Source organism: Zootoca vivipara, chromosome 14 (assembly GCF_963506605.1).
Source record: "Zootoca vivipara chromosome 14, rZooViv1.1, whole genome shotgun sequence".
Taxonomy (NCBI): Eukaryota; Metazoa; Chordata; class Lepidosauria; order Squamata; family Lacertidae; genus Zootoca; species Zootoca vivipara.
The window spans coordinates 11,340,203-11,354,965 of NC_083289.1; the positions used below are offsets into that span (position 1 = coordinate 11,340,203).

General features: G+C 39.0%; 1 protein-coding gene and 1 non-coding gene across 6 annotated transcripts in view; both read left to right on the forward strand.

Moving 5' to 3' along the window:
* MYO5A (myosin VA) overlaps positions 1 to 14,552 on the forward strand; it is a 115,596-nt gene extending 101,044 nt beyond the window's left edge. For 4 of the 5 annotated variants that reach the window (XM_060282746.1, XM_060282747.1, XM_060282748.1 and 1 more), the window contains 8 exons: positions 3,280 to 3,426; positions 3,822 to 3,976; positions 4,160 to 4,249; positions 4,903 to 5,053; positions 6,194 to 6,476; positions 7,579 to 7,753; positions 8,537 to 8,617; positions 9,330 to 14,552. In XM_060282746.1, the coding sequence (XP_060138729.1) occupies positions 3,280 to 3,426; positions 3,822 to 3,976; positions 4,160 to 4,249; positions 4,903 to 5,053; positions 6,194 to 6,476; positions 7,579 to 7,753; positions 8,537 to 8,617; positions 9,330 to 9,482 (1,235 nt within the window). In that variant the 3' untranslated portion in view covers positions 9,483 to 14,552. The remainder of the gene's footprint in view (positions 1 to 3,279; positions 3,427 to 3,821; positions 3,977 to 4,159; positions 4,250 to 4,902; positions 5,054 to 6,193; positions 6,477 to 7,578; positions 7,754 to 8,536; positions 8,618 to 9,329) is intronic. The other variant, XM_060282749.1, reaches the window with a different exon arrangement.
* On the forward strand, positions 2,936 to 3,042 carry LOC118093341 (U6 spliceosomal RNA). Its single transcript, XR_004693631.1, has one exon. It is a non-coding gene; the product is annotated as a U6 spliceosomal RNA (small nuclear RNA).
* Positions 14,553 to 14,763: the final 211 nt, after the last annotated feature.

Genomic DNA, 14,763 nt, shown 5'->3' on the forward strand with positions numbered 1-14,763 from the left:
ATTAGTATTGCTCTGCTCTTGCCTCTTGCTCCTATGGTACTGGCATTGGCAGAAGCCTTTCTGCAGAAGAGGAACACTGTACTTGGAAGCTTTTTCATGTGGAAATTAATAGAACAGCAATCTTTCCAAGGGGCCCTTTCTACCTTCACTACAGCAGCTCTAAGTTCCTCCACCAGAACAGCTGTTTGCCAACTAAGAAGTCTAGCAAATGAATATTAGCTATGGTTAGAAGCCTTCCCCAGGACCCCATTTTAAATAACTAAACCTTTGGATATATGGTTCAGTTATTAGTTTCCCATTTGAACATCAACAATGGTAAAAAAGACAATGTCGAGCAGAAGGTAAAAGTATTTCTCAATTTGCAGGAGGAGTCATTTGGAAGGCAATTTGAAAATAGATGTGTGCGAGTGAGAGAGAGGACAAAAATTTGCAGGATAAGCAGCAAGTATTCAGGGTCAAGTTGACTTTCCCCCGAAACATACTGTATTTAGAAGTGAGGGTACATTGAAACAATAGCACAGTAGATTGATATCAACCTGATTCCAAGTGAACAAGGCCTTCTCTTCAAGGAACATACTGAATTCTTGCTCATTTGCTACTTTCCCTTGTAGGTTTGTGTGCAGTTTTCAGTTTACTCAGACGCTTTTATAGATGAAATAAATGCATCAATAATGCTCTCAATGCATCATGGAATTAAAATGCTAATGGGCATGGCTGTACCTTTGGCCTTGGTAATCATTGCCTTATAAATGCCTGTGCAAGAGGAAATCATGACTTCCCAGCTTAGTCACTTTGGCGGAAGACTTTGACCAATGTCATTGTCTGCCAGGTATAATACGTACCGTGCAAGGTAAAATAGCTCTTTACCATGGTGAAAACTGCTCCCTGCTTGCTTTATAGCCCTTCCCTCCTCCCTCCCTCGATTGTACTTTGCCTTTCAAGGAGGTAACATTGAAAAATCGCAGACTTCTGTGTTTACTAAGCATTGTTTGCAGGAAGAACACCTTAAGAAGAAACTAAGCTGCTCGCCTACAGATTACATTGAGACCTTTCACTTGGTTAAGCATTAGTAGGGAGTGGCTTAGTTCTAATTGTTGCCTTCCCTTTGCCATATTAAATATAGTCTTGAAGCATAGTCCATTTATTAAGAACTCTGGGAGACTCACTCAGATTCTGATACCTTGTTTAAGTGATGACTTCTTATGGTACTGAAAAGGTACCGGTAGCTAATCTTTTTCTACTTCAGTGCATATTAGGAAACAGATGGTAAAGTACATTTTCTGTTGGCTCCTCTCTTAATCTTATGTTTTCTTATCATGTGTTGTTCTTACTGTGTTAACTATCCTGTGTGTACAAACTTGTATTAGTCTGTGATCATAATCTATCTGAAGAATAGGCACTGATCAGTGTGTTTTAAATGTTTAGTTCCTGGATTGCACAGCGTACAGCCCCGTTCTCATGTAACAATAAGACAATCCGTGGCTTAGTGTGAACGAGGAAATGTGCAGCTTCCTGGAGTAAAGATCACAGCTGCTGTGCCTTCCTTGGTTCTGCTGGTGCTGTGCCACCCAGGGCTATTGGGCTCGTAGTTTGTCTCACTCCCAACCAAGGGTTGTTTTTGAACCCACATGTTTGCTTCTTACTGCTAAGCCATAATCAGTTTAGGACTGCATGTTGAACTGGATCTAGGTATGAAGGCAAGATGTTGAAATTTTTTTAAACCGCACAGTACTGTGATTTACTAGTGTCATGTGGACCACCTTTGGCAGTTTTCTAATGGCTTTGTCATTATGCTGTGGATTGACACAAGAATGAAAGATGGAGGAAAGTTTCTAGTTGTTCAACATGCCAGATTTTGCTTGGGGGCAGTTTGCTGAGTGCATTCTTTTAGCATACGTTTTGAAAAAGAAACTTCTGATTTTCAGTATTTCCTTAAACGGAATCTTAACAGATGTACAGCCCAATCCTATTCATGCTCATTAAGAAGTGTCCCATTGATTTTAGTACTGTTTACTCCCAAGTAAGTGTGCATAGTATTGTAGCTTTAGAGTACCGTATATAGAAACCTCCTTTTGCTCCTTTCTCTCTAATAAGATCTCGGTATAAAAGGGTGAGACCTTATTAGGGATAAAGGAGCAAAAGGAGATTTTTATTTACTTTAAAGCTACAATACTATGCACACAAAAGGTTGAAACAGTGTAAGTTTCAACCTTTTAAGGTATAAACACATTTTATGTAGAATGTAAACACTTACTCTGGTTGTCCCCTTCCTGGTTGTATGTGCATGACACGAGGAGGGGAGATTGCCCAAGAGTTATTGCTTTCAGTCTGTATTTAGTATCTTGCTTTTGTGAGGGGTGAGGGTACCTGTAGCTTGTTAGAAGTGAGCTGTGGCGCTTCCTTGCCTATTATGTGCTTTAAAGGAATCAGAGACTAGAAAGGGAAGAGAAAGAAGACACGGAAGTGCTTATAGGACAACCAACAATAGTTTTGCCAAGAGGAGGAAGGTTGTGATACCAGCAGTAGGTACCTGAATGTCCAAAGTAACAGCTGAACATAGAGCAAAGTCCTGTGATTACCCTCTTTTCTAGTAGGGAGTCTATACAAATTGTAATTTGTATATGTTTTGCTAGTTTTTACTGATTACAATAGATGGTTCACTTCTTATTTTAGACAGACATACCTTCCAGACTGGTTGCAGTGCGCCTAAATAGAGCTTTGGAAAAGTAGAGGGAGTCCAAAGATCTTCAGCACAAACATTTTTTGATCCTGGGTTGCATGTCTTCACACATTGTGAGAAACCTTACATTCTCATGGTGAAAGACCCCTTAGAGGGGGGGGGGATTTATTTGCTTGACTACAACTGTGAATCCTGTCATTTTGGGTGTGCAATGCAGCCTGAAAGATCTAATATCCCATAACCGTAGAAAGCATCGTGCTCGCTTCGGCAGCACATATACTAAAATTGGAACAATACAGAGAAGATTAGCATGGTCCCTGCGCAAGGATGACACGCAAATTCGTGAAGCGTTCCATATTTTTTTTAAAAAACAACAACAACTGTAGTAAGCATCATAAGTCTAATAACTTAATTTGAAAAGTACACACTTACTCCTTTGGGAATACACCCTGTAGATGAGCTAGACAGCCAACATACAGTGAAATGAATTGGCAGATAATACTCCAGAATTCAGTATCAACCCTGTTGTCTAAAACTGGGAGGTTCTGTGACAAATAGCTATTTTTAATAAATAAATAAATCTCCTTTTTTTAATGTAGTGGGCCAGATGGATAACATTTCACCTGGACAAATAATTGATGAGCCAATCCATCCTGTCAATATTCCAAGGAAAGAAAAGGACTTCCAGGGGATGTTAGAGTATAAAAAGGAAGATGAGCCAAAGCTTGTCAAGAACCTGATTTTAGGTAAGAATCCTTTCTGTTTATAAAAAGAACCAGTCTTTTTGCCTATGAATATGAAGTGTTTCTTGCAACTGGTCCAGTTTATCTAATGTTGGAGAAAAGGAAACAATCCCCATTCACCAAGAAAGTTCAGCTCTTCATATCAGTTGCATTACATATCTCCTTGTTTCCTTTTGTAACTTCACATTCTTCTGTTCTGTTCCGGGCACAGATAATTTTTGACAGAAAACTGGAAGAGGAAACATAACTTTGAAATCAAATACAGTAAAAAGTATTAGTACTAACTGGTCCCAGAACAATTCTGGTAAATTGGAGAGCTGCAGTTTTACCAGGCCATGTAAAACGCAGCAAAACTGTCGTATGATTTTACATGTGCATACTTTTGTGTTCTTATTCAGATCTGAAGCCACGAGGTGTGGCAGTCAACCTCATCCCAGGATTGCCAGCATACATTTTGTTCATGTGTGTCCGCCATGCTGACTATCTTAATGATGACCAAAAAGTGAGGTCCTTGCTAACTTCGACTATTAATGGCATCAAAAAAATCTTGAAGGTATGTTTGTTATTTAATGACAATGTAAATGTGGAGAATTAACACTTAGTGTTGCACAGCAAACGATATGGGGACAAGAAAAAAATGGCAGTTTTGTTTCCATACTTTATAAACATAGCAATTAAAGCAGTTCACTGTGACCATGTTTTCTTCTAATTTATTTATTTCTTCATTTATTTTCAGAAAAGAGGTGATGACTTTGAAACAGTTTCCTTCTGGCTGTCTAACACATGTCGATTTTTGCACTGCTTGAAGCAGTACAGTGGTGAAGAGGCAAGTCTTGCCATTTATGTTTTTAACTTTTACTTTTGACTTTGCATGTACAAAATGGGTTGAAGGCATTAGATCTGCCTGTTCAAGATGAAAGCATGGCTTCTATTTGTAAGCCATGGACAGAGAGTATTGACAAGAGCAAGAGTTGTATCTGTTATTGGCAGTGGTGTAGTGGTAAATTTTGATGTGCAGAAGCTAATCACGGCAGTCCCCAGAGCCACACCCCAAAGAGTCCATAGCCACACCCCCAAGGAAAGTCAAAAAATGCCTGAACTGGTAAAGGGTTAGCATGTTGGACTTGAGCTGGGGAGACTTAGCATCACATCCCTGATCAGCATGAGGTTCACTGGGTAATCTTGGATCAGTCTCATTCCAGCTTACATAACAGTGTCCCCCCCCAGCCCCCCCCCCAGGCTTACAGCACTGGCAAATACCACTCCAGCAAATTACATCATTGCCCCCTGCTCTGAAAAAAGTACTGAGCCTCTGCTCCTTTGGAAGACATTTGATGGCAAGGTTGGTAGGCAAGAGGGAACTGAACTCATTGACTGTTTTTGAAACATGCTGCCCATCCAGAGTGTTTTGGATAACATACTGGAAACAGATAAATACAAACTAAATCAAATGTGCACCATTGTCTCCTACAAATCCAGGGTTTTATGAAGCACAACACACCTCGTCAGAATGAACATTGCCTCACTAACTTTGACCTTGCTGAATACAGACAAGTGCTGAGTGACTTGGCCATTCAGATCTACCAGCAGCTTGTCAGAGTGTTGGAGAATATTCTGCAGCCAATGATTGGTAAGGCAAAATGAAGAGAGAGAGAAAATAGAAACCTGTGGTTTCCTTTTCTAATTAACTAGACATCTCTACTGTTTATTCCTATGACTCTGATTTCCACTGTTAAAAGAAAAGCTTTTATTTCTAAGAGAGATAACATTATATATACTTTTTTTCATTATAAATAGCAGTCAAAGCTTACTAAAAGAAGTCTGATTTACCTGGACAAGCGAAAATCAGAATGGGGAATTAGACAGTTGGGGGATTGGACAAATTTATAGAAGATAAGGTTGCAAGTCCCAAGGGCTATATACTACCTCAGGATCAGAGGCCATATGCCTTTGAATACCACTTGCTGGAGAACAACAGTGAAAGAATACTATTGCTCTCAAATCTTGCCTGTGGGCTTCTTGGGGGCAATCTCAGTGATGATGTTGGGAAAAACCTGGACATTGGTTTGGGGATATTTGAATATCCATGCTGAGGTAGCCTTGATGGGTCCAGCACAGGATTTCATGGCTGCCATGACAGTTCATAACAGCTGCTGGAGCACATCATTGGCCCAACACACACGGCAGGACATACCAATGACATGGCCTTTTCAACTGACTGGTTGGGACACCACTCCATTGTCATGGTCCAAGCCACTTCCTGTCATTCACCAGGCATCACGATGGTGTCAGGTGATGCTGTACTTTGAAGTCTTGCTTGTTGGGAACTTTAAAATGTGGCAAAGCACTGCTTAAAAGCACTTTTGCGAAGGCTTTCACAGGTACTCCAAACTACCCTGCTCCTGTTTGAGCCTCCAAAAACTGGGGGATTCGACAGAAATGCTGGGCTGCTTGAACTGAACAGGATTTAAATCCCCATTCTGATGATTAGGAGCTAAATCCTGCTGTCTTGGCTGCACAAGCCTGTTCCCTGCTTGTGTTTTAACCCTGTCTTCCCACCTATCACTGATGGGTGGGTGGGTGTGATTTGGGGAAATGTCCTCATGGGCCACATTGTTTTAATTCTATAGATTGTTCAATTACTTTTAACCATAACCTTTTATATGTTTTTAGCGATATGTGTTTTATTTGTATTTGTTTTAATGTTGTGAGCCATGTTGAGTCTGATTCTGGGAGAAAGGATATAAATAAATATCATCTTGTCAATCAGTTTCAGGAATGTTGGAGCATGAAACTATCCAAGGGGTGTCGGGGGTGAAACCAACTGGTCTCCGAAAGAGAACCTCCAGCATTGCTGATGAAGGGACGTACACACTGGACTCTATCATCCGGCAGCTGAATACCTTCCACTCAATCATGTGTCAGCATGGAATGGATCCAGAGTTGATCAAACAGGTAGTCAAGCAGATGTTCTACATCATTGGAGCAGTGACCCTCAATAACCTCCTCCTGCGGAAAGATATGTGCTCCTGGAGCAAAGGGATGCAGATAAGGTGAGGATATCTTCTGAAATGTTTTCAGCTCTTTGGGCCATACTTGCTGGGCATAATAGTGAATTCTTCCTGAACCAGGTGGTTGATTTTAAGGTTATTTTTAGACTTGGGAATTCACTACATTAAAGAGAATTAATGTAAAGTGGGTTTGTACACCCACTGTGCACAGTGTCATATTACTTGAGGTATACACTTTCATTTGTTCCTTTGTCCCAACCTCTCTTCTTGAGGGTTAAGGATTGCCAGAACTGACCTTGTAGTCTGGGTCACAAATGATGGCATACAGGGAGGAGGCAAGCGGCAAGCATGTTTTCTAAACATATGCGCACATTAGGGGTAATGTAGGTCAAATCAATTGGCAGGAAAAGAGTTTCTTAACCATTTCCCTACTAGGCTTATTTTTGGTTTTGAAAATGGCTGGATGATGAGCAGTAAAGTTTTTAGGAGTGGTAGTGGAGGGGAATGCAGTGCTTAATGAAGGCAAGATTAAGTCTGCATGTATACAGTCTGCTATCGAAGAGAACCCCACATTACAAAGGAAAGGGGAAGAACCTTATAATGTGATGTTCGGTCCTGAGTAAATGGAATTCTTGGTGGGCATAATGGGGAAATTATTTTTCTCAGTCGTGTTTTGTGGGTTAAGAAGCTATATGCATCACTCTGTTATGAGCTTGATGTGCAGCCCCATCGGTCTTTGGTATGGCACAGCTGCTAAATTTAATTTTCATATTGCAGATATTTATTTGCCAACTTTGGGCATTGGGATTCCTTAAGGGGGAGGGGCTTAGGTTTTATTGATGGATTTCTTATTGATGAATGGTAAAAACAAAATTCTGTCCTATATATTTTTTAAAAGCAAGTAAAGAACTAGGTAAAGTGCTGGAGCTTTTGGATTTACATCCCTACTTAGCATTTTGCTTTCTAAAGGCATTGTGCATAATTTCTTGAGCTGCAGTCAGAAAAAGAAGTTTGTTAGATAATTTACAGAATATTGTGTGAAGGGAAATAATACAGCAATACAGCAAATACCCACCATTTGTTCAGGCTGACTGAAAACCTTAAACACTGTGGTTTTTAATGTGTGCATGTGTTAAACTTACAGGTACAATGTAAGTCAGCTTGAAGAATGGCTTCGTGACAAAAATCTGATGAATAGTGGGGCTAAAGAAACTCTGGAGCCTCTCATCCAAGCAGCGCAGTTGTTGCAGGTGAAAAAGAAAACGGATGAGGATGCTGAGGCCATTTGTTCCATGTGCAATGCCTTAACTACTGCACAGGTAAGCCAGCCTTTCTTACATTATAATCTGTTACATCATTGTGGTGCTTGGACTGTGGATCCATTTGCCATATTGGCAATTATTGTTGAAATACTGTCATTGATAAAATGCTAACTTCAGAAGTTGTGAAATATGAAAACGGATTTCTGAAAAGGGAGCAAGCACTGTAATACCTACATGCCCAATGCAGATTTCTGTACGAGCAGTCATTACAAAAAATAAAATAAGTTTTGCTTTGTATTTTGGTTTTGTTTACAGGAGAATAAGGCATTATGCTAGAGGCAAAGTTCCAGGGTTTTATTATAGTTCAAGTATAGAATTTGTGTTCTGCTTTTGTTGTGGTGCTTGGGTGTGGTATTCTAATATATTCTCAAATTCATGCAATCCAACATTGCTACTTTCTGCAACCCAAAGTTATTTTCTTGAAGAATTATAAAGGTGTAAGACTTAAGCCAGCAAAGCAATTTAATTGGTGTGTATCTGAGAGGTTTTGAGAGGTATAATTTAAAATGCTGGTCTTCAGCTGATAGGCCAGGACCCTCTACTGCTTTGCAGCCTGATCTGAGGTGGCTGCAACACCACCCCTCCCACCATACAAATATATGCTTAAATAATTAAGAAACGGGGGTCCAAATGCCTGTTTGGGTTAAAAGCTGGCCCTGGTCTGAAAAAATTGAAAACTACTGATTCAAAACATTGCAAGAGTTACTGTAAATGAAAAACAAGCGCCTGTAAGTTACCAAGATGGGAAGGGAAATAAAATAAAATCTGTTTTTCTTACAGATTGTGAAAGTTTTGAACTTGTATACTCCAGTTAATGAGTTTGAAGAAAGAGTGTCTGTGTCCTTTATCCGGACGATACAGGTAAACCTTTTTTACTTTTCTCCTTTTTGCTTGTGCTAATGAAAGAAAAGAAAAAAATCACAGGTAGTGCAGAGGTGGTGCAAATCAGGCCAAAGAGGAGGAAAAGGAGCATCCAGGTAGTTTCTGCTAATGAGGCCCAAGCATCCCAGGCAGGGGATTATCTTGCTTCCAGCTTCCAGCTGGCAATGAGGTGGTGAAAAGAGCATGCCTCATTTGATAGAAATTTGGGGAACGTGGTTCATAGGAAAAAAATCTGAAGCATTTTCGTAAAAGAACAAATGCATTATGTTATGTAATCATGTTAGCACATAAAGCCCTAAACAACTTAGACCCAAAATATCTGAAACACTGTTTCCTGGGTGCTAAAATCATTGGAGGGGTCCCTCTTGGTAGTCCCACCACCCTCAGAATCTCCTGTGGCAGCCCCTAGGTTTTGGAACTTCCTCCCCATAGAATTTTGTCAAGCACCTTCACCATACATTTTTTGTGATATGCTGAGCACATGCTGAGCACACACGTCTTTACCTTGGCCTTTGTCACTCTATATGTTTTTAGAACCCACCCTAATCTAGTGATTGTATTTTGCTTTAAACCGTTTTTAATGTAGAATTTTAAATTGTTGTGTCCCACCCTGCAATTTTATCAAATCAACAACAACAACAATACAGGAAATAAATTTAAATACTAACGTGATGCATTCTTATTTTTGCAGCTCCGTATGCGAGACAAGAAAGACTCTCCTCAACTGCTAATGGATGCTAAGCATATTTTTCCTGTTACTTTCCCATTTAACCCATCATCTCTTGCATTAGAAACCATCCAGATCCCAGCAAGTTTGGGCCTAGGATTCATCTGTCGTGTCTGAAGCAAGTGTACAGTTCGCTTTTTGATCATGAGTGTGCTTACCTGTAATCTTAAAACAGCAAAGACACTGAAAAGCCATGGCTGGGGTGGGGAACGGAAGAAAGCTGGGGAAAATATTGTAGATGCCCTGAAAAGCATTGCAGAAAGCTGGGATGCTGCGTAACTGTCTCAAGCTGAAGGCTAACGGAGACATTAACATTTGTATAAATTCACTAGTCTCATGCTGAGGTCTATAGAAGAATTTCAGAATTTGAAATTTTTCAGTACGGATCATTCCCTACTCCCCCACCCCTACCCCGTTAGCTGTCTTTTATATTTGAGTTTGGCACTAGTGACATTCTGAGGAACAAAGCTTTTCTATCCCCTTTCCTCTGAGATCAAAAGAGTACCTGTTCTGTTGCTGGTGGGCAAGGCAAAACTTTTATGGTACTTGGGACCACCTGAAGAGCAGTTTCGCCCAATTTAGCAAGGCTGAGGAACAGAATGTGCACCATTAAGTTTGAAGTGGCCACCAATTGCAGCTCCCTGCTACACACACAGACATATAGTCACTTCCAATGTGATGGTGTCAGTGTCAGTATCCTCAATCTGTCTCTTTCTGATTCTTTATGAGTTAGAGAAGGTCCCTTCCCATCAGGACTCTCTGGGAGCGGTGGTTATGGCTCCGGTGCAGCCATGGCAGGGTTGGTCTCCCCTCCCAGAGGGGACACTCCAGGCTGCTATCTCTGTACCAGCAGCCAGACATTCACTAGAGAGTCTCAGTTTTTAGCAAGCTGGGGGTGTGGCTGGGGAGCGGACCTGAGGGAGAACTTCTCCTTGGTCCACTCCCTAGCTTTGAAAGCTGATGGAGAAGATATAGCTGAGAGGCCATTTTAACTCCTTATAATTTACTTTAATGTAATTAAGTCATAGATTTGCTCGTAGACAGGGACCAGAGAGGACAGACGAGTCCATTTTAAAGGTGTGATTTTTAGTGAAGTATATAAGCATTTAGGGATATCTGCTATATGTTAAAACATGTTAGAGACTGGAAAGTGTAATGCAAAAGGGCAGTAGAAAACAGAATATACCAGGCATTTGGTCTGTGCAAACCCATTGTAGTGAACAGAAGTTGCGGTCTCTTCAATGGGGGCATGCACAGTAGACATTCGTAGTAGATTGCACTACAGGAGATAATCTGTCAAAATTATTCCTTATTTATGTCAGTGGGACATAAATGATGCAAAGTATCAAAAAAGTCTTTTGGCTTACAGTACGGTACAACATAGCTGTTCATTAGTTAGTACTGTTTCAAAACATATCCAAGTGCTGCTGTGTGCTGTGTTCTTATAAATGTACAGTAATAATCTTTAGGCAAGAAAAAATAAAGATATAAAAAACCCACTTTAATAGTCCAGTCTTTTAACAAGATTTATGTAAGAAGTAAGGAATATCGCTGGTAATAGGAAATGGTAACTAAGCACAAACAACAAACTGGAAGATGCATAGTAATTGTATTTCAAATGTTTACTTAAAAGTATTGAAGACCCTGAGTTCAATGAACAAAACCCAAACATATTGTATTTTTTGTATTTATTTATCATTCTGGTGTATGTTAGCTTCACACCTTGGGTTTTTTTTAGCTGCCAGCTTAATGACAGTATGTATGCTTTAATTTTATACATTTTGGAGTTGTTGTTTAAGATATTTTAGATATTTAAGATGTCTCTCAAATGTTTAGGTGAGAGAGGAATTACTTTACTCCAAATCTCCTGAATACCTTAGGTCCTTGCTTCACATTCATTTTTCAAAATGTAAAACAAACTCTGATTTGGGTGCACTTTGAAAAATAATATGAATAACAGTAATACTCTTGCTTCTGTATCTATGGGAATATTTCACTGGACACATTAAGAAGCATACTGCTTGATAACATTTTTGCTAGGATCTGTCACATTCTGAACACTTGCCTCAATGTGGAACTGACAGTTCAAAATGTCTGTTTATTCTTGCTCAGTGTTTTCTGATGTCGATTTTTTTTAATACGGTCAGTGCTGATCAGATATACATAGGAAGAAATTACGTATTTTGAGATTGCCATGTGCAATATTGTATTATAGCAATTGTAATGTATATTTATTTTAAAACATATCTTTATGCTGTAAAGGCATGGTTTAAATTTCTTTGTACATCCTTAGAGCGACATTGCTCTCACTTGAGAAGACCAGTGATGTGCATCAGGCATCTGGTCACTGATAAAGTAAATAAAGTGAGCTGCTGTTTATTCTTCAGTACTGTTCTTAAAAACTGATTTGGGTTATCTCTCTTTTGGATTTTTGTTGTTGGCAGAGAGGTGTGATGGTTGTTTTTAAGAAACATTCAGCTACTTCAACTCAAGCATTGTCCAATGTATTTTCTTTATGGTAAACGAACAGTTATTTATTTGAATATGTTTACTTTACACCTGGCATAAAGTTTACAAAAATGATTCCTAACAAGGCGTGCTTCTTCTAAAACGACTTTAAAATACAGTCAAAAACAGGTATCCTCTGTGTCTGCTGCCAGGAAGGGGGCCTTATCACCAAGGAGCCCTGAGCAAAAATGCGAAGGCACACAATTTGCTACCCTAGAGTCTGAGATGATCACTGTTTTTATTATAGTTATGACAGAGTACACTATCTTCTCACATTTTCACTGGATTCCTAGTATATCATGTGATAATTTTAATGACACTGATTTAAAGCAACAGCAGCACTTTTAAAAATTAGAACCTCAACAAAAACAGAATTTCCACTATCTTCGTCCTGTGAATTAACTGAAATTCTGCCCTCTAAAATTCTTCTACAGTAGTAAGATAAAATTATCTCAAGAATCTTAACTACATCAGAAACTATGCTTAAATGTACGAATCCCCCCTTTTGTTTACCTGTAAAAAGGGCCTTACTGTACCTTGTTTATTTACAAGTGATAGATGTTTATAGGCATTATCCTTATATTCAGTAGTCTAATACTACTTTCGGTCACATTAAAATAGTATGCTGCTTCACATGTTTTAAAGGAAGATATTTCTAAGTTTAACTAGTATTTTCTAATTCATCTAATACTTTACATAGCAGTATTTTACATGCACTTTTCATAGGTTAACATTTTTAGTACTGATACACAAATATAAAATGTTTTGTTTAGTTCTTCTAGTTTAGAGTCCTTACGCCTAACACAATTCTGGTTATGCTTATTTCCCCTCCCTTTATAGCATGGTTATTGCTTTTTAATGTGGAAATGCCTTTATTTCTAAATTTGTCAATTTGATAAGATATAGTCTCTCCAGTGCTGGGGGGGGGGGCAACTTACGAGAACCCTTTTGAAATGTACAGACCTGAAGTATTGCACAAATATTACCTCATTAGGTTTCAGATATTTTCTTCTTCCAGTGATGAGTCCATTGATTCTGCAACATAACCTTGTGTCCAGATTTTAGCAAAACACTTCGCAAGCTTCAATTAGGAATGAACTTAAAAAATATTTAAAGATTTGGTTTTGTTAAATATTAACTGATCAAGTATGCAATCTTGTGGGTAATTTTAGAGCCCCAATTCAGTGGAAAATATTTGCATGTGGTGTGCAGAGAATCAAACCCCTAACCTTCATAAAGAATAATGTGCTATAGAAACATGCGCCTCAGTCTAGAGATCCTGCTCCTATTATATTCATGGGATAGCAGTTCTGCTTGTACTTTTCCCCTTTTCCATAGAATCCCATGTGCTCATTAAATAAAGAATCCTATGATTGGTGGATTGGATCTGTTTTCATGTGCACATGGAAGCAGTCACAATAGCAGTGCACTGCGGATACCCAGCTTGTCCTCAAAAAAGAAGACACTCTGAATCTATGGGACAGTTTCTGGCGATGCTTTTTGCTTTTGCATACAGCAGATTTTTTTTTAAAAAAACAAACAAACAGATCATCTCTGGTTCCGGGTCAGTACATGGACAGAAGTCCCTTTTATTCCAGCAAAGCTTTTATCCAAATTTGCTTGGGATAGTGGCATTTTGCCTTTTGGTTACGTATCTCAAAACCACCAGCATTTAGAAGCTGAAGGTCTCTTTTCATTTGAGATTTCAAAACCAGACACATTTCAAAATATCACATAAAAATCCTTTGGAAATTACTATTTTAAAAATTGTAATTCTTTTTGAAACAAAGGTTTTGACAGACAATAGGTTTTCACTAGATACTGCTACTGTGCTTAGATGGAAACCAAAACGGTATCAGAATGAAATAAGCTCTGAACTGTCTTAGTGTCTGACGTATTTAGTAAACGTATGCTTCATAAATGCTGTACCTTAGCTATCACTGAAATGTCCAAATAAAAATACAACTGTTAAGTCTTCTTTGGTGTCTCTTGTGTAAATACTTGGAGTTATCAAGTGCAGTTGAATTTTCAACCTACAGATGTCAGTCACACTGAGTTCAATGGGATTTAAAAGTACTGTAACTTGAGGAGGACTGCAGCTCTGTTTATAGGCAATCTAGGAGGGAAACAAAGAATGGGTACAGCTTCCCCAAACAATTAACTTATGAGACTTACATTTAATGCTGTACCATGATACTTCAAAAAAGACATGTTCCAAAACTTCAAAGATCCAAATGGAGGGGTGCAGGTTAACTTTAAATACTGCTTAAATTTCTGCAACTGAAAAACCTGAATCTTCACTAAATCATAGAATTGTAGAGTTGGCAGGGAACCCCAAGCGTCATGTAGTTGAACCCGCTGCAATACAAGAATCACAACTTAAATAATCCCTGGCAGATGGATCATCCAATCTCTGTTTAGAAACCTCCAATGAAGGAATTCACCACCTTCCAAGGTATATTCCAATCCACTGTCAAACATTTATCGCCATCAGAAAGTTCTTCCTAATGTTAAGTTGGAATACCCTTGCTCCATCATCCATGTGACAGCCCTTCTTACATTTCCAGACCTTTTATCATCTTGGTCAACCACCTCTGCTTGTCAATATCTTGCTTAAACTGTGGTGCCCAGAAATCTCGAGGGTGGGGTCTGACCATGGCAGAATAGAGTGGTACTATTTACTTCCCTTGATCTGCATACTATGATGATGATGATATAATAATAATAATAATAATAATAATAATAATAATAATAATAAAAATAAATAATAAATAATATTCCACCCAACTGGCTGCATTGCCCGAGCCACTGGGTGGCTTCCAGCACATATAAAAATATTCGCTTTCTTTGTCACACTGTTGACTTTTGTTAAGCTTGTGGTCAACTAAGA